Source organism: Dromiciops gliroides, chromosome 3 (assembly GCF_019393635.1).
Source record: "Dromiciops gliroides isolate mDroGli1 chromosome 3, mDroGli1.pri, whole genome shotgun sequence".
NCBI classification, from domain to species: domain Eukaryota; kingdom Metazoa; phylum Chordata; class Mammalia; order Microbiotheria; family Microbiotheriidae; genus Dromiciops; species Dromiciops gliroides.
The window spans coordinates 55,878,794-55,903,512 of NC_057863.1; the positions used below are offsets into that span (position 1 = coordinate 55,878,794).

The 24,719-nt window shown below is 45.3% G+C and overlaps 1 protein-coding gene across 1 annotated transcript in view; it reads right to left on the reverse strand.

Annotated features, from left to right (window-relative positions):
- Positions 1–23,442, reverse strand: part of GRK7 (G protein-coupled receptor kinase 7) — a 39,517-nt gene extending 16,075 nt beyond the window's left edge. Inside the window, exons 1-2 of the mRNA XM_043995243.1 lie at positions 22,843–23,442; positions 21,734–22,171 (exon numbers count right to left, since the gene is read on the reverse strand). Coding sequence (XP_043851178.1) covers positions 21,734–22,171; positions 22,843–23,442 — 1,038 coding nt within the window. The remainder of the gene's footprint in view (positions 1–21,733; positions 22,172–22,842) is intronic.
- Between the last annotated feature and the right edge of the window lie 1,277 nt (positions 23,443–24,719).

A 24,719-nucleotide genomic window follows, 5' to 3' on the forward strand; every position in this document is an offset into this window, starting at 1 on the left:
ATTCAGGATGTATTTCATGATTAAATAGAATAAAATGAAAGGTCCATTTAAAACTCAGCCTGACTTTTATTGTTATTATTATTATTAATTATTAGAATTTACCTTTTTCTGGCTACCTACCAAAAAGACTACCTCAGGTCAGCTTGATCCATTGCCATTTAGACAAACTGGATTACTTGCTATTCCTTTAAAACAATTTTTTTTTTGTAGGGCAATGGGGGTTAAGTGACTAGCCCAGGGTCACACAGCTAGTAAGTGTCAAGTGTCCCTAGCAGGATTTGAACTCAGGTCTTCCTGACTCCAGGGCTGGTGCTTTATCCGGTGTGCCACCTAGCTACCCCAGAGCCTGACTTTTAATTTTAACTCTTGCTGGCAGGAAAACAAAAATCTTCCTGGTCATTGTGCCTGTTATTGTCTTCACACTAAAATTACTGCAGCATGACAGAATCGCAGAGATTGAGAGCTGGACCTGGCTTTATAAATCACTGGTGTCCAACCCACTTTTGCAGATGAACTAAGTGGTTTGATGGGTCACATGGGTGATTTTGGAGGGGGGGGGCTGGGTTTGAATCCCTGCCATTATCTGTGGCCTTGGACAAATAACTTCGGGGGGGGGGGGTAGCTAGGTGGTGAAGTGGATAAGGCACCGGCCCTGGATTCGGGAGGACCTGAGTTCAAATACGGCCTCAGACCCTTGACACTTACTAGCTGTGTGACCCTGGACAAGTCACTTAACCCCAATTGCCTCACCAAAAACCAAACTAAAACAAAATAAACAAAAAAATAACTTCTCTGGGTGTCCACTTTTCTGTAAACTAAAGGGGGAAAGGGGAAGTGGGAGAGGAGATGACTTCAAGGTTCCTTCTAGCACTAAATTTACGGCTATTTGTGGCAATAGGGTCAAATTTGAATCCAGGCCCTCTGACCCGAAATCCAGGGACCTCTTTCCTATTCTTTCCTTTGAAAGGCCTGGGTGAACAGAACTAACAGGTTTGTGTGGGTCAGGGTGATACTACCTTGCACGCCAACGGTTCCCATGGCCCACAGATGCCCTGTGGCACCTGGAAATGCAAGGCTGTGTGGATTGCACAACTTTCAGCAGTCAGTGGATAAGCCCTCATGCAGCTTTCCTCGGGGACATTTCCGGGATAGTCCGGGCTGCTGTTAGGCTCAGCCTAACACATTGAGTCTCATTAATTATGCATTATTTCAGCCCTGCCCCCCATTCTACCCCTTTTCTTGTTCTCTCCTCTCTCCAGGTGCAACCACTTACAGAAAATTAGGGAACATTCCTTTCAATTAATGCCTTCTATCCCTTTGGCTAATTTCTCATTCAGTCATCTAAGGTCAAGGTCAAAAAGAGACACCTTTTTACCCAGGCAGGTCTCATCAGAGTCTATAATAACATCCTGTGTTTGGGCACCAAAAACTCCTCTAGGGAAGTGAGAACTACAAAATTGACTGAGAACTGATTCCCACCCAGTCCCCTTTTCCCAGACATATGAATTGCCTGGGCTGACCAATCTTTGTCATTTGCAGACTCTAGATTGCTTATGGATCTCCCCCAAACAAGCTATTCCTTCCCAAAGATTCCCAAGCTTACTTCCTGGACTTTAGGTTATGTAAAAAGGTTCATTTGCATGAAAGTTTCTGTCTGTGAGAAACTTACTTTTCCCAACAACAGTGTCGTAGCTCCCTCGGTTCTGTCACCTCATAAAAACCCTGTCCTTGGTTCCCACCTTTGGGTATTCCTAGCTTCCGAGCTTTGTGATACCACGAGTTATAGTTTCTCTGCCCTGATTAAAGACCTTATTTCTCCAATATTGATTGTTTCCTTAATTTTCAGGTTAACAGAAGTAATAGTTTAAAAAAAACAGACCCCACCATATCCCTAACATTTCTACAGGTGTTAAGGTTTACAAAGCACTCATCCCATGCCTTTTTTTTTCCCCCAGGGCAATGGGGGTTAAGTGACTTGCCCAGGGTCACACAGCTAGTAAGTGTCAAGTGTCTGAGGTTGGATTTGAACTCAGGTACTCCTGAATCCAGGGCTGGTGATTTATCCACTGTGCCACCTAGTGGCCTCCTCCCCATGCCTTTTGAGAGGCAGAAGAGGCCTGGATCGTGGAGTCAGAGGACCTGAGGCTCACATATGTTAAGAGGCTAGTCCGGGCTCACCAAAGAGAGTAAACCTCAGGGTTAGAAATCACCTCCCCCCCCCCCATCCCTCTGTTCCAAGCCCATTCCTCAGCCTCCTACCATTCCCCACCAGCCCTCTGGAATCAAACAACCTTCTATTTGTAAAGCAAATGTTAATTCTCACAACATAAATGCATGAGCTCATTTGATTCCCCCCCCCTCCCCCATAACTCTGTGGGTGAAGGCAGAGTACATGTCATTCTCATTCCCTCTATTGTACAGATGAGGAAACTCCCATTCAAAGGGTTATTCGGCTAGATAAGTGGCAGAGACAGTCCTAAAACCTGGGCTTTCTCCACCACGTCGGAGTCAGAAGGAACCTAGGGCACCTACCCAAGTGCAAAGAACAATTCCCTTGGCACCCATCAAGTGGTCAGCCAGCCTTCAGCGAGGGCTTTCAGGTCTGTCATAATGCTCATGCGTCCTCCCTACCTGCCTGCTCACTGACTAGTGAGGGTGGGAGCAAAAGCATGGTATTTTTTAGGCTTCTTCTACATCCTACCCCGTTCCTTGTGCTTGGTTCCAACTTGCCCTCACTTATAGGCTGCCTGCATCCCATGACCGCACGATGAGAGACTGATCTTTGAGTCTGACAAACACCTTTTGGGGGCCTCAGAGACAGTGTCAGAGCAAAGAACAAGAGGGCCTAACATTCCATGGAGCAGCAACAAGTAAGGTCTACACTGTGGTTTGGGGTGGATTCTGAAGCAGTTCCATCAGTCATCTTCAAGGTTTTCTGGATATTGGTGAAAAGATAGTGGATAGAGTGCTGGGCCTAGAGTCAGGAAAACTTGAGTTAAAAATGTGGCCTCAGATACTAGCTGTGTGACCCTGGGCAAGTCACTTAACTCTGTTTGCCTCAGTTTCCTCATCTGTAAAATGGAAATAATAACCTTCCAGGGTTATTGTGAGGATCAACTGTGAGGCAGTATTTGTGAACTGCTCACAAGTGAAGTGCCTGGCACATAGGTGCTGTATAAATGTAGGCATTATTATGATTAGGGAGGCAATGAGGTAAGTGACTTGCCCAAGGTCACACAGCTAGTCAGTGTCAAGTGTCTGAGGACAGATTTGAACTCAGGTCCTCCTGAATCTAGGGCCCATGCTTTATCCACTGAGCCACCTAGCTGCCCCCAGGTATCATTATTATTATATCTTGGGTTTTAATTTTTTTCTTTTTGCCTCATGGAATCACTGCTTTGTTCAACCCATTCTAGCTTTCAGAAACTCTAATTTTACTTAAAATGTATCACCTTCTGTTCTAAACTATCAATTCTTCTTCCTAGTCTTTCCTCCCCAGCTCTCGATTCATTCGACATTTGTATCTCATGATTGCTTTCTCCCAGGTTCTCTTGCAGTCCTCCTGGCCAAGTCACCCTCTGTTCTGATCCCCCACTAGGACTTGTGGAGTCCCCCTCTCTTCTCCTGGGCTCCCCTCTTGGGCTTCTCCCAGTCCAGAGCATTATTTCACTACGTCTGACTCTTTCTTCTGTCCTTTTCTCCAGCCTCAGTTTCTGTATTGGGCATGTGTACCTGCATTGAACTCTGCTCTTTTCCAAATTCTTGGAGATAAGCCCAGCTTGGTCCTAGATATTATGGCCAAAACCATCCCCAACACTTCCCAGGAATACCTAGGGTTTGGCTCAGTCTCTTGGCAACCTGACTTATGTTCTGGCCTTGTCTCCTTTGCTCAATATCAAAACTACTCAGAGAGGGCTGCCTGGACAGTGGTCTGAGCACCAGCCTGGCCTTGTCTCCTGCAGGGGGTCTGGGCTGCTCATATGCCACATCTTCCACTGGTCTATGCCTGTCTCTGCTCAGAGACTCCAGAAGTTTCTGATAGTCTTATTGGGCAGTTATAGGTTGGGTCAAGGAGCTTATAGCAGTTTCTCTTTTTTTGGCGGGGGGGGGGGGGGGGGGGGGGGGGGATTAGGGTTAAGTGACTTGCCCAGGGTCACACAGCTAGTAAGGGTCAAGTGTCTGTAGCCGGATTTGAACTCAGGTCTTCCTGAATCCTGGACTGGTGCTTTATCCACTGTGCCACCTAGCTGCCCCCTTCTTTTCTTTATCATTGTTCCTCATAATGTACTTTTCGGGCTTTATTGGGATGTTTGGTAGGGGTGGGGAGGACTGAAGACTGGACAAGTCCCACCCTACTAATTAGTCAGAAGTCCTAGATGGGGACTGACTGCCATAGATAGCCTTTTTCTGTTAGCTCCACATCGCTGCCTGCCTGCTTCAGAGGGAGACTGAGGAAAGTGCTTGGTAAAACTTCCCCCCCCCCCCGGGGCAATTGGGGTTAAGTGACTTGCCCAAGGTCACACAGCTAGTAAGTGTTAAGTGTCTGAGGCTGGATTTGAACCCAGGTCCTCCTGAATCCAGGGCCGGTGCTCTATCCACTGCACCACCTAGCTGCCCCCATTGGTAAACCTTTAATGGCTATAGAAGTGAGTGGCTAGCAGTATCCCTGCCAGAGGTAGGTGACAGAGGAGCAAGTCAGAATCCTGTTCTCCTGGCACAGCAAAGTGGCAGCAACCAATGAAGAGGCTGGGCCTCTGGCACTGGGCGGGGGAGAGAGACAGTCCAAAGACACCCTTAACGAGCGCACATGATGTTCACAGAAAATCTCCTTTGTGCTCTCTGCCAGAAGTTCCCAACAGAACACAGTACAAAGGCCTCAAGGTCCAGGCAGACCCTCTTCATGTGGAATGGTTGGCCATTTCTAATTCTGTCACTGAGCTAAACAGGGCCTTTGTGCTCTAGCTGCCTTTGCTATGTTGGGCCTTGGTGAGCAGGGGTGAAGCGACCAGATGATGAAACCCCTGCCTTCTCCTGCAGTGCAGCCAGGCAAACTGAAGAGGAGACTCCCCTTAGCTCTCTGCCTCTCCCCCACCCCCTTTCTCTCCTGTCTCCCTCTCTTCCCTCCTCTCCTCCCCTTCCTCTTTCTTTTTCTCTTTCCTCAGTCTCTTTCTTTCCCCATCTCTTCTCTCCCATCTTTTCTTCCTCCCTCCCTCTTTCCTTTTCTCTCTCCTATCCCCTTTTCTCTTTTCTCCTCTCCTTTCCTTCCTCTTTTCTCTCTCCCTCCCCTTTCCTTTCCTTTCTCTCCTGTCTCCTTCTCTCTTTTCCCCGTCTCTTCTCTACCTCCCTTCTTTCTCCTTCCCTCTTTCCTTTTCTCTCCTGTCTCCCTCTTTCTTCCCCCTTTCCTCTCCTTCCCTTCCTCTTTCTTTTTTCTCCCTCCCTCTTTCCTTTTCTCTCTCCTGTCTCCCTCTCTCTTCCCCCCTCTCCTCTCCTTCCCTTCCTCTTTTCTTTTCTCTTTCCCTTTCTTTTCCCCCCATCTTTCCTCTCCCTTCCTTTTTTCTCCCTCCCTTCCTCTTTTCTCTCCCTCCCTCTTTCCCTTTATCTCTCTCCTGCCTCCCTCTCCTTTCTTTCCTCTCCTCTCTCTCTCCCTCTTTCCTTTTCTCTCTCTCCTTACTGTCTCCTTTCCTCTTTCACTGCCCCCCCCAACCTCGCTCCCTCCCACAGATCATCCAACATCACAATCTAAACAGACCAGGGAATCAGAGTGTACATCTTTTGTTTGCTGTGGCACCAGAACTGTTGAACAGAGGAAAACAGCACGCTGAGCTGAGCTCTATCAGCTGTTTCCTGGGGCTCCGTCCGTTCTTCCTCCTAGGGGTGCCACTGCCTGCTTTGTTCTCTTTCCCAGCTGTCCTTCTGCCCCTTTAAGCAGTGGCCTTTGCAGACCTTGGAGGAATGCTGCTCTCAGACCCCAGGGCCCTGGACATCGCTTTAAGTGTTTAGGTTTTTTTTTTCCTACCCCTTTTCTCTTGCAAGCTAGTTACTGGGCTCTAGCCTAGGGGACAGATGGTTGAAAAGGTGGCCTGACTTGGCTCTTTGTCTCGACATCTTGGATTGTTTTGGTTGCTTACTCATCTTGTTACACGGGAGGAGGGGCAGGGCCTGGGGGGAGCCGCTGCTTCCCTGGTGTCTTGTGACCTCTGTGAAAGCCCCCCCTCTGCAAAGTCCCCGCTGTGATGTCACGGTGCCCAGGCTCCATCAGGAGTTGCCTATGCATGGTGTGTGTGGGGTGGACAGGGAATGGGGGTGGGGGCGGGGGTAGGATCCTTTAATTACTCAAAGTTTTCCCTTTGCTATGTTGATCTTGCAAAGTGAGACAAATTTGGTGTGACTGGTTACTGCTCGGCTCTCCCCAGGCTCGTCAGCCTTTCAGGTCAGTGGGTTTGTCTGATTGCTACGCGGTGTGGCCAGCTGATGAAAACATGTTTTCTAACTGCAGCCCCCAGGATGTCCAGGACAAATCAGACTAAGCACAAAACTTGGTTCAATTCAATAAACATCAATTAAGCACCCAGAACGTGCAGGGGGCTATGCTAGGAGCTGGGGATTCAAAGAAGGAAAAACCAGAAACTAAGCAGTCTCTGCTCTTGAGAACTTTACATTCTGTTGAAGGAGGCCTGTGTGTACACACACGTGATGTGTGTATGTACATGTGTGTCATGCGCATAGAAAATGTTATATCCTATGATATAGATGGATATGCAGAAAACATACGAAATAGACAGGAGGTAGTTGGGGAGATGGAACCCATATATTTTGGGAAGGATAACTGATAAGCACAGATACAGAGCTAGAAGCAACTTCAGAGGACCCCCCAACTCCCTTATTTTACAGCTGAGGAAGCTGGGGTCCAAGAAGAGTCAATGCCTTGGACAAGATCACATAGGTAGTGTCACAGGTAGCATTTGAACCCGTGCCTTCAGATTCCAGAGCCAGGACCTTCCCTTTGGTCCAGTGCTGTCTCCCTCTAGTAAAGAAAGGGAGGTGGTACCAGAGCTAGGGATTGTAGGAGCAGAGATAAGAAGGGGGTGATGAGAAGGGACATAAAATGGGGTGTCCAGGGCTCAAAGTCTGGTTTGGATGGAATGTAGAGCGTCCAAAGAGCAGTAAATGTAAAATAAGTTCTGGGTGCCAAAATGAGGGGGGCTTTAACTGCCAGGCTGAGGTGTCTGTTTTTTATCCTTGAAGCAACAGGCAGCCACTATGATTTTTGAGGGGCAGAGTGACACGGTCTTAACTTGGCAGCTGTGTGGATGATGGGTTGGAGAGAAGGGAGAGCAGAAGTAGGGGAGCCCACTTAGGCTATTGTGAGGTCCTGAATGGCTGCGTGAGTGGAGAAAAGTGGACAGATAAAGAGATGGAGTGGAAGTAGAATTAATAAGACTTGGTAAACGATTGGATGTTGGGTGTGAGAATAAGGACAAATCAGGGATGATCTAAAGGTTGTAAACTTGACTAGAAAGATGGTGGTGGCCTTGGCAGAAATAGAGACGTTTAGAGCAGGAATCTTCATATTTAGCTAGGATGGTTCTTTGACAAAAGGTTCATGGACTGTTTTTGGCTCCTACATTAATTAAAGCCTTTCCATCTTGGTAGAAACTAGCAGAGATTATGCCCTGTTGGCACAACCTTCATCACCCCAGGATCATTTCCATGAAGCAACAGAATAGGGCTTTAGTGGAGGTACCCCGAGGAAAGTGTGGGGTATTTGCATCAATGAAGCGGGTACCCATGTTGATGAAGCCATAGATCTTTCAGAGCACTGAAGCAAATCTTTTAGAAAGAGCCATTCCTGCTACAAGAACATTTTTGAGTGCTACAAGCTTGGTGGACTGGACTGGACAAAGAATTGGTCTTGGGTTCAGGAAAACCTGTGTTTATGTCCCGCCTCTGACTCATACTGGCTGTGTGATTCTTGGTAAGTCAAGATCATAAATTGCAGAGTATATGCTGACCATTGGTGGAGTTTCTCATACCAATGATAACACCATAAGCTAGGATTCCATACCACCTCACTGCTCCCTCCCCCATCTTAAAAAAATTCTGAAAAAAATTTCTTGAAATAGTGAATGTGGACTAGAATCTCTCTGCTTCCTCTGTAATTGCTTAGGCATTCAGCACTATCCTATCGGCACTTCTAATGGACCAGGATTTACTAGTGAAAGGCATCCGACTTGGGAGACGCCAAGGGAGCAGACGCTGCTTAGGGCCTATCTCAAGGCACAATTTCTATTGTGTTCTTCCAGCACAAAGTTCACTCTGCTGCTTACCAGGGGCTGTTAGAAACCGCATGACCTTTCTTTCTCCCTCCAGTTCAGATTCTTCAGTGCTTACCCATAAAGAACAAAATGCAGGCTCTCCCCCAGGATTTTTTTTTAATTTTTTTTTTTTTTTTTGGTGAGGCAATTGAGGTTAAGTCACTTGCCCAGGGTCACACAGCTAGTAAGTGTTAAGCGTCTGAGGTCAAATTTGAACTCAGGTCCTCCTGAATCCACGGCTGGTGCTCTATCCACTGCGCCACCTCGCTGCCCCTCTCCCCAGGATTTAAAGCAGAGCTTCCCCCATGGTAGGCGCCAGAGAATGGCTGTTTGAGGAATGAACTCTTTTGTCATTCAAAGCAATCTAGCTTCTGTTTCTACACATTTATTTCCCATAATTCTCCCCATATGGAGAGCACAGGATTCAGAAATTGACAGGAACCTTAGAGATCATCTACTTATAGAGAAGGAAACAGAGGCCATGCCCAGCGTCACAGAGGTGGCAGAGTCAGGATTATATTTGGTTCTACTCAACAGGCATTAAACATTAAATATGCATCGTACTGGCATTGGGGAAGCAAAGACAAAGGAAAAAATCCCTGTCATTGCCCACAACTGTTCCATTTCTATGCTCATGAACTCTGAAATGCCTTTATCTGGTCAGAATCTATGGCCATTTCATCTTTCCCTAAGCCTTCTGACCCCCCTGCCCTGTAATCTCAGAGGGGAGGCACTAAGATTAAGGAGGCCTGGGATAAGCTTCTTGTAGAAGGTGAGATTTTATCTGAAGTCTGAAGGAAGACAGAGAAGCCAGAAGGCAGAGATGAGGAGGGAACAGGACAGCCAGAGAAAATGCCTGGCGTTCTGCGAGGCGTGTCTTGTCTGAGAACAGTAAGGAGGCCAATGTCAAGTGATAAGAAGATGGAAAGGTTGTGGTTTTAAAGGAAAACCAGGGTTTGATATTTGATCCTAGAGATAACAGGAGCCCCTGCAGTTCACTGAATGGTGCTGGTGGTCAGACCCGCACTTAAGGAAGATCCATTTGACATCTAAGAGACCAGGGTGGGGAAAGACTCTAGCTTGCAGATTGTTGCAACAGTCCAGAGGTAACGTGATGAGGACCTGCCCCAGCATGGTGACAGAGGAGAGACGCGGGTATACATACTAGAGATGTTACCAATGTAGAAAAAGTAGGACTTGACAGATGATTGCATATGGGGAGTGAGAGTGAGGAAGGAGTCGGGAATGATACTCAGGGGTGCACTTGGGTGACTGGGAAGATGGTACCCTTGACAGTAATAGGGAAGTTAGGGAGAGGGGAGGGTTTTTTAAACATTTTGTTTTGAGGGAGGATAAAGAGTTCAGTTTAGGACACTTCAAGTTTAAGACATCCAGTTGAAGATGTCCAGTAGGCAGCTGGAGATGGGGCACTGGAGGTCAAGAGAGAGGTTAGGGGTGGGATACTTACGTTTGCCAAAGGTATTCAATACTACCATGGAAGATGTCTTGTACAGAGTTAACAGTGAAGAGGGATGCTCTATAGATGGTGAGATTCTCCCAGGACTCCTGGCCTCTTTCCCCAATTAAATTGTAAACTCTTTGAGGGCAGGGTCTTGTAGTTCTCTGTGTTACTTGTACTTAATATAGCAACCTGCATATATAGGTGCTTCATAAATGTTTGTTGATGGAAATGACACTGAAGAAGTGCCTATGGGCACAGCAGAGTTGTGGGCTTCCAAGCTGGCCCCACTAGCCCCTCATTGCCCGTTTGTTCCTCTTCTGTGTACAGACCCTATGAAGCAGAGAAGAGAGTGCTGCTGGGGCCCTGGGGTTCCCCTCCCTCATTCAGCCCCTTCTGCCCATTTGTGAAATCCAAAAGTGGTCTAGAGCAAAGCTTCTTAAACTGTGGGTTTCGACCCCAGGTGGGGCTGTGGAACTGAATGTGGGGGTTACAAAAAATTTGGCAGTAAATGTTTGAGATGTATGCCTATTTTATATACCTCTATACTTGGGACTATGTAAAAATTTCTTGGGGAAAAAGGGTTGCAAGTGGAAAGTTTAAGAAGTGCTGGTCTGGGGGCAGCTAGGTGGCGCAGTGGATAAAGCACCGGCCCTGGATTCAGGAGGACCTGAGTTCAAATCTGAGCTCAGACACTTGACACTTACTAGCTGTGTGACCCTGGACAAGTCACTTAACCCCCACTGCCCCGCAAAACAAACAAACACAAAACACACACACACACACACACACAAGAAATGCTGGTATACAGAATTGGTGTCATACTTAAATTGACTCAGAAGATCACAGGTTTGAAGTAGCTAGATGGCGCAGTGGATAAAGCACTGGCCCTAGATTCAGGAGGATCTGAGTTCAAATTTGACCTCAGACACTTGATGCTAGCTGTGTGACCCTGGGCAAGTCACTTAACCCTCATTGCCCCCCAAGAAAGAAAGAAAGAAATGAATGAATGAATGAATGGTCACAGGTCCATATGATCTATACTGCCGTTTTACTTGTTTGGTTAAACATCTCCCAGAGGCATTTCAGTTGGTTTGGTCAGCACTTGGGCCGAGGCTGAGGGTCTGACAGTTCTGCTCTTACTCACCCTTGAAGGTCTCTGGGGTGGCCACCTCAGTCCCTTCAGCGGTTTGGAAGTGGTCATCTGAGGGCAGCCTCTGCCTATGTGCCAACCCTGCCTCATTTCCTTCCTCTTCTCTCCACTGCAGCACCCCACTCTCCCCCCTTCCCCCAGTCTCTGGCTGTGACAACCACAGGCCTCTTAAGAATGGTGACAGCTAACCAGGTTGGCGCAGTAAGAGGCAGCCCTGCACGGGGGCAGGGGGTGGAGAGGCGGCGACAGGCTCTGCCAGCCTGGGTTCAGATCTCACCTCTGGCATTTGCTAGCTGTGTGATCAGGCACAATGCCCTAACAGCCAGGTTCAGCTTCCCCATTTGTAAAATGGGTGCTAGAACAGTCACTCCTGAATACGCCCCTTCTTGCTCTCTGAGGCCAGCACCGAGCAGAGAAAACCAAGGCAGGGAAAGCTCTGGGTGAAACCTGAAAGTGACACGAATGTCAGTTACTGTGAGTGGGAAGAACACGCACAGGATCCAGAGCCACAGCACACGGAGGGGAGTGTGGAGCTGACTGCTTTCTGGGCAAAGCCTCAGGAAGCCTCTACGTCCCTGCCCCTGTCTGCTAAAGGCCTGTTCTCTCCAGGCATCTTATGTGATTAGCCGGGGGAGGCTGGGCCAAAGGTTTCTTGTCTATGATGTAAGAAGCTTAGACCAGAAGATTATAGCTAGGGTTTCTAAGCTCTCAATCCTATGATCCTTTACCTTAGGTTTTTTTTCCTATCAAGTCATTTCTGCATGTACTCCTTCCTGCTCCCCATCCCAGAATCAAACCTTCCCCATGACAAAGAAAAGCCCTTGGGACAGCTAGGTGGCGCAGTGGATGGAGCACTGGCCCTGGAGTCAGGAGGACCTGAGTTCAGGTCCAGCCTCAGACACTTGATACTTGCTGGCTGTGTGACCCTGGGCAAGTCATTTAACCCCAACTGCCTCACAAAAAAAAAAAAAAAGAAAGAAAGAAAAAGAAAAGAAAGAAAAGGGGAAAAAAAGCCCTTAAGCACAGCCGAGAGACCATCTACACCAAACAACCTGTTCAACATTGTTCCCTTTGCTGAAGGGGGAGAAACGAAATAACACTGATTCAGGACTCAGAGGATCTGGGTTCAAATCCAACCTCTAATATTTACCGCCTGTGTATCTCTGAGCAAGTCCTTATTCCCCCTGGGCCTCCAAGGTCCCTTCTAGATCAAGGACCTGACGATCCCTTTATTCAAGTACTGGTACCTTGCCTTCATCCATTCAGGTTATTTACTGTGTCAGTCAATACACATTTATAAAGTGCCTACTATGTGCCAGGCACTGTGGTACCCACCAGGACTATAAAATAACCCTATACTCTTTTAGCCATCAGAATGGGCACATTCAAATGAGTGTTGTCCTCTTTAAGGAGGGATGCCCAGAAGTACACACTTATTTCTATAAGATAGCCCCGCTAGATAGATACTATTACCCAAATTTACCAATATTATCATTTTTGAACTCTTTTGAAATTTCCTTTGGAGCCAGAGAGCATTTTTTAACATCCTCAGTGGTGGCAAATCTATAGCTCCCAGGGCCAGTTTTCCTATATAATGCATAGTGGTGCCCATCAAAACTACCCCAGCATGCTGCAGGAGCCATGCCATATGGTAGGAAAGCAGGAGTAGTCTAGCCAGACCCTGGGTATATGAAGGAGTGAGAGGGACAAAGCCTATATGAGAGAAGCATCATTTTCTAGTTTTTAAAAGGTATTCAGTTCATCTTGCCACTAGAAGAGCCAATAGTTTTCACCATGAGCTAAAGACAGCAGTCTAGACCATGCTTTGTGGAGCTTAAAACCCAACACAAACAGTGGTTCAGACCCCATTTAATTATAGTGTGCGGCACGTGCATGTTCGGTGGGCGGGAGACGTTCCGTCACAGACCTCAGCACATACACTATGCTCCACGCAGGTACTTCTTTCCCTTATTTTTTTTTCTGTTGTCAAATGAGGGGCAAATGATGCCTGAGGTCCCTTTCAGCTCTGACTCAGCCTGATGACAATGTCTACAAATTTCCCGCACGCCTACCCCCCACATACCTTTTTGTCAGCACTTCTGCAAGGCTTGTGGTTTGTGACAAAGAAGTCACACAGGGCTGGGATACAATATCTGCTTTAAAACATGCCAGATTTTTGTTACTGAGTAGAGTGTCTAACAAACCGAACCAAACTCCAGGCCTGAGCCCACACCTAGGAGGCTGCAAGAATTCTTTTTAGACCTCCTGAGCTAATGCCAGCTTAATGTATGGGCATCATTCTATACCATCTTTCTTCTGAGCATCTTCCCAAAGCCTGTCTCACTCCTGTTGGCCAACAATCCCAATAGGGATTGGACGGATGTACCTCTAAGGAGACCTGACACAGAGCCAAGGGCTGGCTTCCTCACTGAGCTGAAGACAGGTTCTGAGCCTGGCAAGTTACAAGGGGCACTGAAGGACATGGCTGAGGTTCTGATGCTTCTTCACCAAAGACGCTCTTGAAGACCTCCACATCCATGTTTGCTTTTGCCTGCAGAGACGCTCTCTCATTGTTCTTCTCTATTTTTTTTTTTTTTTTGCAGGCAATGGGGGTTAAGTGACTTGCCCAGGGTCACACAGCTAGTAAGTGTCAAGTGTCTGAGGCTGGATTTGAACTCAGGTACTCCTGAATTCAGGACCAGTGCTTTAACCACTGCGCCATCTAGCTGCCCCTCATTGTTCTTCTCTATTAATTGCTATCGTTTGTGTTAATAAGAGTGTGAGCAGAATCCCCTGATATTTATCCCTCTGCTCCACGGGTACAGTGAAGACAAACAGATGGAACCACCTACCAGACCATGTTAAGAGAAGAGCTGGGCACTTTACAAAGCCCTGGGAGGCCCATGAAATTTGGGAAGGAATCAGAAGACCATAGGAGTTAACTGGGTCACTTCATCTGCTTAAATTTTCCAGCTGCATATGGCAATTATTTTACAGGCTATATATTTCGATATTTTGATGTTGTTGAAAAAAAGAGTTCTCTTAATTTTGCATATTGCTTTCCATGTGTTAATGGATAAAATAATTATGGTCACAGAATCCATTTGGGACCCAAATCCAAAAGATGGGAGCTGTAGGTGAGTTGCTGTTTATAGAGAATTCTTTTTTAAACTTTTTTCTTTTTATGACGACTTTGGCAAAAATCAACAAGCAAACATTTCCTTCTGCCCAAAATAAACAAAACATAACTCAAAACTGAACAAGAGGGCTGTATAAGAAACTGTGAATCTCTATTCTGGATAGGGTTGTTTGTGTGTATGTGGGCATTTCAACTGTGACCTCGTAATTCCAATGCTGTCTGACTTGTCTGCTCTTCTCTGCCTATTTTGTTGATCAATCAATCGAGACTGGGTTTCCCTATCTTGCCCAGGATGAAAGGGCAGTGGCCACTCCCAGGCCTGAACCCACGGCCAACTGGCACAAGAGCTCTGACCTTTCTGTAAATGTCCTGAGAAGGTAAGAAAGGCCCCATGGTGCTGGCTGATTCTCCTGGGGAGAGACATGGAGAGGAGTCACAAAGGATGGGAGGGCACGGGTGGGCTGAACACAGGATTGGCAACTCTGGAGAAACAAGCACATTGATGAGAAAGAAGGCTGATTCATTTGTGTATTTTGAGTAAGATCCTGATAAGAAAGTTGTTTCGTTTTATGGTTTTTTCTCTCTCTCCAGAGGGTCTCCTTGGAGGTTACTGGCACACCTGTGGAGATGACAATCATTCAACAAGGGATTGCCTTCAAACATGCAAAAAGGGCCTAGGAGCAGTTTGGGGAGAACAAATTTACAAGAAGGAGCCTATCTATGCTTCTTCTTAGCCCATTTCGCTGGAAATGTTTATATTCATCATTCCCAGCTTTTGGTCTTTCCCTGAGAGACCCTTGCCCCCTAAAGATTCAGAATACTCATCCAGAAAGACGGTATTCCACAAATCACAGACCTCCTTTCAAATCTTAAAATAACAAATAATCGTTTTCTTCTCCATTACTGCAAGACTGCATTAAGTGACATAATTATTCCTAGGATAAAGTCCTCTAAAGGTCAGCCATGTCCTTCAGTGCCCCTTGTAACATGCCAATGATCAGAGGTTTTTTAAAAAAAAGAATAAAAAGTTAAAAACGACAACAACAAAAGCACAGATAAGGTCAAAAGTCCAACCAAGTCTGCTGACAAAGATCCTGGAGAAAATTCTTAATTATTCAGACTCAAAACCTAAAAAAGATTCAAATACTATAGGTTCAATGACTTATCTGTCTCTTGGACTCCAGTCTCAGCACAGCTGGTTATCACCCGGCTCTCTCCAGGGGGACTGTGGTTCAATGTGTCCAAAATAGAATGTTTGGTCTTCTTCCCTAAGTTTGCTGTTCCACTCAGACTTTTCTATTTCTGTTCAAGGTACCACTATTGCATTAATAAATGAAACTAGGAAGTTTCCTTTTTTTGAGGGGGGAAAAATCAAATCAACCATTAGCTAATCTGATTTTTTAAACGAAGAAAAAAAATTCATAGATGCTGATCAAGGTGAGCTCTAAATAATATCACAAAAAGGAAACTTATAGAATCAAAGCAATTTCTGCTTGTCCAAGATTGTTCTATTAAATGATTTTAACCAAAAAAAAAGGAAACTGATAGGAATCAACCCATTATTGATATTGTCGTTTCTGAATCAGTTGCCTTCAGTTAATCAATAATTAAGCACTTACTACTTGCCAGGCCCCTGACCCTTAGGCATCTCACAACCTAATGGGGGAAACTACATGAAAATAACTGGTCTAGGGGGCGGCTAGGTGGCGCAGTGGATAAAGCACCGGCCCTGGATTCAGGAGGACCTGAGTTCAAATCCGGCCTCAGACACTTGACACTTACTAGCTGTGTGACCCTGGGCAAGTCACTTAACCCTCACTGCCCCGTAAAATTAAAAAAAATAATAACTGGTCTGTAGGAGTTATATACAGAGTAGAGCAGAGATCAGCAGCAGCTAGGGAATCTACAAAGGTCTCCCAAAGAAGGTGGGATTTGGGCTGACACTTGAAAAAACTGGGGGCAATTAGGGGGTGGAGGTAAGATGGGAGGGTATTCTAGGCAGGCAGATGGCGAGTACAAAGACATGGAAAGAGGATTGCCTACTGGGAGGAACAGCAGACAGGCCAAGGCTGCAGTATCACTGAGCATGGGCAGGCGAGTGAAGTGTAAGGTGTGGAAGGTAGCAACTGGCCAAGTTATGAAGAGTTTTCAATGACAGAGGACCTTCTATTTGATGCTGAATTAAAATAACTTCAACCTGGCCTATTCAAACAAGTTACCGATACTTAAAAACATGAGATGGATGGAAGAACAATTTACTATAGAAACTTACCCCAAGATGTGTCTGTGGGCACTGTCCAATGGAGGAAACGCGGCAGTAGATTTCAACTTGTCCCTGACTTAGTAGACAAATCCTAGGGAGTTGTCTAAGGCACAGAAAAGTTTCCCAGGGTCACACATAGAATTTGTACCTAGGTCTTCCTGGTTCCAAGCCTAGCCCTCTATTCACTACCCCATGTTGCTGCTGATATGAATCAATTGCTATAATAAGCAAGGCCTAGAAACTGCTGAGCCAGCAAAAGTTTGAGCCTACTTTGTGTTTATTACCAATAGTTTTAATTGTAGCTATCGCTAAGTAATCAACATGGTGCTTTGCACATAGATAGTGATGTCATCTTCAAACATCTTTGCACAGGTCTTCATCAAGTTTCTCGATTTGCTTCTGCCTTGGTAATGTATGTCTTTAAGAAGATTCTTAACAACTCTACCTTTGCTCCTGGGGTTCTTACCCTGCCAAAAGCTGCCTCATACAATATTGTTTGCAGGTCCTGAAATGTTCACACTTTCTGTCCTATACTATGGGAGAATGCATTCATTCAGGACGGCTGTAACAAAAGTCGGCTTTTAAAAATTGTACTGTTCTAGCAGAGCTGGCCTGCTAATTGTATCTATGCTATTAAACTAAAAAGGAGCTTCTTGAAATACACCCGCCAGCTCTTCAAAATCATTTGAGACACCAGTGTTTTTGTCATCTGTTCTATTGTCAGGCATAATCGATTTCTGGACTTTACACAAACTGAAGATTTTCTTTGACCTTGGTATCTCATTTTTTCCTCCTCAGATTTTAATAGCTCTTCAACTTCAGCTCTTATTTAGTTTTTCTCTGGATTTAGGGGTCAAGATATTTCTTACGATTGTCCAGCAGCGGTCTGCAATATGTTGTTATGTGAGGCAGACCTGAGGGTACCATGGACAAAAGGCAGTATGAAGCTCTTGCCTGCAATTAGTAGCATCTGTTTCCACTTTCCTTATGATGACAGAACTGGCACAAAATAAAGGCATCTGTGTCTTCAGTCCACTTCATGGCACTTGTGGTAGGCACCATTTAAATGGAAACACTTCTAGCAAAGAGGGATCTAGTTTATCCTGGCACATCTAGAGCACCAGAATATGAGGGAGGTGCACTTGTTCCATCACCCTCGGGGCCAAGCTGCTCATCTGAGAGGTTTTTTTTGTTTTTTTTTTTGTGGGGCAATGAGGGTTAAGTGACTTGCCCAGGGTCACACAGCTAGTAAGTGCCAAGTGTTTGAGGCCGGATTTGAACTCAAGTCTTCCTAAATCCAGGGCGGGTATTTTATCCACTGCGCCACCTAGCTGCCCCCTCATCTGACAGTTCTGAGTAGGTACAGCCTACAGCTCTATGCCACTCTATGGCTAGGACTCTTGGGAGCAGTGTCATCTCACTGACCATGGTGCTAATCCCATCAGTGATCCTGCCAGGGCTCAATTCACCAGCATTTCAGCATTCCTGCCAGGCTGCACAGCTGTCTCTCTGCCCAGCTGGCATCGCCTACTGTAATGCACCTCTAATGATGGACTGATATTTGCTTTGTTTTGCTATTGTTATTCCACCTCTTGCCCAGAGAAGTGAAGTCAAATGAGAACCACCATTGCCCCTGGAAAGAGCTTGTTGACTGACTTCCCTCTTGCTCTATCCAGACTCTAACTCCATTTCCTGGCTACCACTCTCCTCCGTGTGTTTGCTGTCTCTCCCGTAAGAATGTCAGTTATTTGAGGGAAGGCACTGTCCTGCCACACAGTCAAAGGTTAATAAATGTTTTGCATCCATGATTTAATTATTATGTAGTCTCGGATTACAAAATAAAATGCTGATAGTGGCACTGGAAAGCCACAGTTTAAGAATAAGTAAGCACACAAAATTCACTTTGTGCCAGCCACTGTCTGCCCACTGAATTAAAAAAAGGAAGGACATTATTGTTCGTTACAACCTACAGTGAAGCTTATGGAAACAAACAATACTGGTCCAGTGCAAAAGTGTAAGAATGCCTTAAACTGCAGTCATAAACTAATAGACAGCTTCCTCTCCATTTTAAAAACGGCCCCACAACACCAGTCAATATATTAGACTTAATTTCCCCCAAAGCATTAGAAACAACCTGTGGTCTCTGGAATGAAATCTCTCCTCACTAAAAAAATGACAAGCCCTGCCCTCAGAGAAGGGAATGTTGTTTATTGTTAGTTCTTAAAAGAAAATAAAGCACTCGTTTCAATGCCCTGGCACGCCTAAACAATTAAACATTTAGACAAATGTGGGAAAACTTAAGTACATTTTAAAAACACATTCAATCTCAGCAGCACGTGAACTCTGAGATGAAGACTTGCTATCAAGCCGCCTCACTTGACAAGGGCCCACCTATCAGTCACTTAGTCAACAAGTGTTTAATGGGTGTCCACAGGTGCAGGACTCTGTCTGTACTAAGCCCCAGGGTTCATGTATTTGTTCAGGGAAAAGCATGTCCTGCTGTGTGCAGTGAATAGGTTTTAATTGCTTTTGACTTTTCTTATTTTTTAATCAATTTGGTTCAAATTTCACTGTTTACCACCCACTAACAGCCAAAGTTCTCTGCTAGTGAGTTTAACATAAATTTAAATGAATTGCATGACAAAATAATTTTTAAAGGAAAAAATGATTTCCTTCAATAGTGTAGAAGGCAGTTTCTGAAGCAACAAATTCAACTGCTGCAGCTGATACTTTGTAAGCTTCAAAAAATAAGATGAATTTAGGCAAATTTGTTAGAAGAACAATTCTTCTTCCAAATTATAAGCCTATTATGAACCATCTCTTTCTTTTTTTTTTTTTTTTTTTTTTTAGGCAATGGGGGTTAAGTGACTTGCCCAGGGTCACACAGCTAGTAAGTGTCAAGTGTCTGAGGCCGGATTTGAACTCAGGTACTCCTGAATCCAGGGCCGGTGTTTTAACCACTGCGCCATCTAGCTGCCCCGAACCATCTCTTTCACATTAAAGACAGCTACTAAACTATAATAGGATTTAATAAGGGGTTACAAATGACTATTTGTGTGGTAGGTGTGTGGGTAACTACTTATCCTCAAGGAGAAACTAAAATAAATTTGGGAGAGACCATGATATCCCAGTTTTTTCATGGAAGGAGCTTTGAACTAGCGATCCAATTCTACCTTAGCCAGCAATCAGTTGAGTGACCACGAGTAAATAAATCACTTCAATATTTCTGGGTTTCAGTTTCATTCCCTGTAAAATGAGGTTTGGAATGCACTATTTCTAAGTTCTTCCCAGTTTTAACATCTTGGGCTTCAGTTTAAAACCAGACACATGAAGGTCTTTGCTGGAACGTCCCCAAGGCATCTGTCCTTGGCCCTACTTTCTCAACATTTTTTGTTAATGATTAGGATAAAAGTGTATATGGAATGCGTATCAAATTTGCAGATGACCCACAGCTTAGATGAATAGCCTATACAAAAATATCTTGACAGGCTGAATGGCTGAAACTAACCAGATGAAATCAAACAGGGATGAAGTCTCACATTTGGCTTCAGAAATTAGCTTTGCAAGGCTAGGGTGGTGGAGATGTCAGGATCACAGGTGGTATGAGAAAGACTTGAGAGTTTTAGGGGAGCTACAAGCTCAGGATGAGCCAACAGTTTGTTATGGTATCCAATAACAATAACCTTATTAACAACAATGATAACACAACAACAACAACAACAGAGGTATAACATCCAGAATGAAGGACACGAGTCCTTGAGTGGACTTTGCCCTGGTCAGACCACATCAGATGTCTTGTTATATATATAAAGTGCTCCATATATATATATGTGTGTGTGTGTGTGTGTGTGTGTGTGTGTGTGTGTGTATTTTTATCCCCCATAAAGCCTTGCATAAGTTGAGTCTCACCATTACTTCCCAACTAGTGTTAGTGGGATGGAAAAATTTGAAACTTCTGCCTCTTTTCTCCAAATCCTATTCAGGAAGTTTAGGAGCCCTGACCTAGGAAATGAACCCAATTCTAATTTAAAGATGAAGAAAAGCACCTCCTTTCCTTACTTTCCCTTCCCTCAGTTTCCTCACCTACAAAATGGGAATAATAGCATCCACTTCGCAGGGCTGTTGTGAGGGTCAGATGAGCTAAGAGATGTAAAGGGCTCTGCAAACCTTGAAGCTCTGTATAAACCTCAGCTTTATCAGCTGATGGGGAGTCCTGGCCTTGGAGTCAGGGAGACTGCATTCAGGTTCCATCTCTGGCACATACTTCATGTGATGCTGGTAAACCACTTAACTTCTCAAGACTGAGGCAACTCTAAGACTGTAAGAGGCAGTGAAGTCGCCCACCTCTACCAGCAGGGGAAACTTCCTTCTCCAAGACTTCCCTTTACCAATGAAATCACAGTCCCACCCACACCCCTCTTATTGGCTGTCATCTTTTTTCTATGGAAGAATACGCCAGAGTGGAACAGAACGTCAGAGCTAGAAAGGACCTTGGAGAGTAAACCGAGGTCCAGAATGGTTAGACGGCTAACCTTAGGGTCCCACAGATAAGTATCGGCAGAGCCTGGGACTAATATCCAAGGCTCCTAGAGGTCAGTGCTCTGAAAAAAATTTTCCTCCATGACTCACTTTCCAATGACTCCCCCTCTCCACAAAACCTCCCCTTGTAACAAACACAGTTAAGCAAAAGAAAGAAATGTCGTTCATGTCTAAAAATGTATGACTCATTCTACATCTCGAGTCTACCACCTTTCTGCCAAGAGAGAGGAGGCACATTTCACCATCTGTCCTTGGAAGTCAGGATTGGCCTCAATGATCTGTCAATAGACAGACAGACAGACAGACAGACAGACAGACAGACAGACAGACAGACAGACAGACAGGTAGATAGATAGATAGATAGATAGATAGATAGATAGATAGATAGATAGATAGATAGATGATAGATAGATAGATAGATAGATAGATAGATAGATAGATAGATAGATAGATAGATAGATAGGTAGATAGATAGATAGATAGATAGATAGATAGATAGATAGATAGATAGATAGATAGATAGATAGATAGATAGATAGATAGGTAGGTAGATATCCTTCAGAGCCGCACAAGTTAAAACTTACAGAAAACAAACCAAATCACACACACACACACACACACACACACACACACACACCCCTTGCTTTCTGAGCAATGTAATTAATCAAAAGAGTTAATGAACCAAATCCTCTTACTACCCCGTGTCACTTAGAATGAAATGACCACATAAGGGCTTTAGCAAATTGCAAGAATTAAGACTGAGCTCAGTTTGCAATGGAAATAGCCACGGCTCTGTTGCTTCTGCTCTCTGACTCTCTCCTCCCACTTGCCCCTGTCTATCCCGGACATAGAGAGGCAGACTCACCCTCTGGGTGATGGGCTTGCCGTCCTTGATCTGGACAGCCAGTCCCAGGTCAGACAGCCTACAGTGGCCACGGTCATCCAGAAGGACATTCTCGGGTTTCATGTCCCGGTAGACAATGCCAATGGAGTGGAGGTGCAATATTCCACAAGTGATCTGTGCAGAGTAGAAGACGATCCTGCTTATCTCCAGGCCCCGCTCACCTACATGATAGATGTGGTACTTGAGGTCCCCGCCATTCATCAGGCTCATGACCAGGCACAGGTGGGACTTACTCTCAAAGGCATAGGCCAAGGTCACGATGAAAGGGCTGTTGACTTTCTCCAGGATTTCCTTCTCCAGGAGAGCCATCTGTTCCCCCTTTTTCTTCTTCAGCCGCTTCTTGTCCAACTTCTTACAGGCATACATCTTGCCAGTATTCTTCACTTGGACGGCACACACCTTAAAAGAATGAGGCACAGAGAGAGCTCACAAGTGTGATAAAGCTCATAAGGTGAGAGGGAAGGGAAAGGAAAGGAAGAGATAGCAAGTACAGGGAAAGGATAAAGAGTAGATTTAATTTTTATTCATAAATTTATTATTTAATTTAATCTTTTAAAAATAAATGTCTATAACTTTTTTGTACATTTAGTACATACTATATTGTTTTTATATATGATATAAATTTATAAAAATATTAAAGAGATGACAAGTTAATGGAGAAAAGGAATATGAATGCAAGGAGGGGCCAACAGGAATGAGCTATATAACAAAATTTTAATTTCTCATCTTTTCTCTGAAAAGTCTTTCTACACTGATTCAGGACCCCTGCTCCCACCCCAAATAGGGAAGGAAATGCTATGAAATACATGCTATCAAGTCTCCTTTCCCAAACCCTAGATATGTTAAAAGTAAGGTCAATGAATAGATTGCATGGTGAGGAGTGTGACCCAATTATCTAATTTAATTTATTCTGTTGAGGATGTTCCCTAGTTGGGTGGAGTGTGGCATGAAATTCTCCAGGTAAGACATGGAAATTCGTTTTCCTTCTTACTCACAGTACGTTTCTTTGGTAGCAATAACTTTCACACTCTGCCGGCTCCTTCTCACTCTGACCTTTCTGAAACACTTACCTCCCCAAAACCCCCCTTCCCCAGCACTCGGAACTCTTCGAAGTATTTTTCTGTTATTGGCTGCTGTTCAAAGGCTTTCCACTGCAAGAACCTGTCAAAGAAGGGGCTGGCTTGGAAGTCCCGGAAGGGCTGATCCTGCAGGAAGGCCATCGTCTCGGCCTTGGCCAGTGCCAGCAGGGATGCGTGCTCCTTCTCAGAGGCAACCTGGCACTTGGAGACCAGGGCTGGGCTGAGGAAGGGGAGCTGGCTCGTGGGGGTGCTGGCCTGTGCACAAGCATTCACCAGCCTGCTCAGAGTGCTGTCCTTGGTACTGTCCTCTTCAGCTAGTTCCCAGCCAGACACCTCAGTGAGGAAGTCCACAGCCTCTTTGTAGGCAGGCACTGTGGCCAAGAAGTCATGGAAGAGACGGCGGCCGATGGGCTGTTGCTCACACAAACTCTCAAAGTGAGTGGGCAAGGCTCGACGCAGGTCTGCACAATGCTCGCGGGCTGGCAGTGCCAGGCTGCGTCGCCGTTTCTGCATCTCCCTGGTGTCTCCATCACGGGCTTGTAGATAGGCTGTGTTTGCAATAAGGTTGTCTAAGCCCCCCATGTCAACCATGGCCCAGGACTGTGGCGAGTTCCCCAAGGAAAGGAAGGAAGGTGTCAAAGGACGAGGATAGGGCTGGCAGTTATGCCTGATGGTGAGGTGGCAGGCTTGGGGCGGGGGGGGGGGGGGCGTTGCTAGCCAATGCTAGTGTTAAATAACCTCTTGGGGGATTTGTACTAAATCTCTTGGAGAGGGAGGGGTAGGGAGAAGTCTTTATGGAAAGTAAGAGGTTTCTCGAGTAAGGAGCTTTGGTCTGGCTATCTATAGCTTGAGGAAAACCACCCTATTCCCTCCTTGTAGCAGAAATGGCATTCCCTGAAAATCCCAAATTATCAACAATCCTAAACATAATAGTTCCAGGATTAAAAGGAAGAGGGAGGGGAAAAGCCTTTCTCCTGGTCTGCGCTCTCTTAGCCCTCCAGGCCCCTGCAGACATCCTACCTCACATTTTCCTGCCTCCGTACATTTGTAAGGACCAGCCTCCCTTCCTGTAAGGGCATCATTTCTTCATCTCTGCCTTCAAAGGCCAGTTTAGGTACTCCCTCCTCATTCCCTCAGCTGAAAGGGACCTCTCCAAGAAGTCAGCCTAAATCCCTGCACCCCTCAGGTAGTGTCTGAAATGACCCCCCCACTCCTAGGGCACAGGGGAGCTTGGCACAGTTGTAAGAGGGCGAGAGACCTGGGGTTGAAGGCTGCTTCAGACACATTAGTTATTTGACTCTTGGCTAAGTCCCCAAACCTCTTGGCATCTCAGTTTCTTTATCTGCACAATAAGAATAAGAAAGCCTACTTGAAAGGTTTATTGGGAGGAGAGTGCTTTACAAACTTTAAAGTTCTACATACATTTTTGGCTTTGATTATCACTGTTTTTGTTGCCATCCCACAAGGCCAATACAACCTTGCACACTTTCCAGAAGTGTCTCCTAATCAATGGCATCCTGGTTTTGAGGATTCTGTGGCAAAAGTAAATTATTATAGGAAATCTTTAATCTTTGACATGGCTATTCCAATTCTCCTAACTCCTAAACCCAGTGGGAATTTCTTAGTCCTTATTTTCATACATATAATTGGCACTATTTGATGCTTCAAAAATCCCCCTTTCTCTTGATTTTCATGACATTGATTTTTCCTGATTATACAACTTCTCCATTTCCTCTGCTGCTTCACGTGGAAGCATTTTAGTCCAACTGAAAAATATTAAGAAATAATATTTTTCCAACCTAAAACCTTTTCTTTCCCTTTAGGAAAGTAGGACAAAAGGCTTTCCCTTAGGGAAATGAATTGAATGA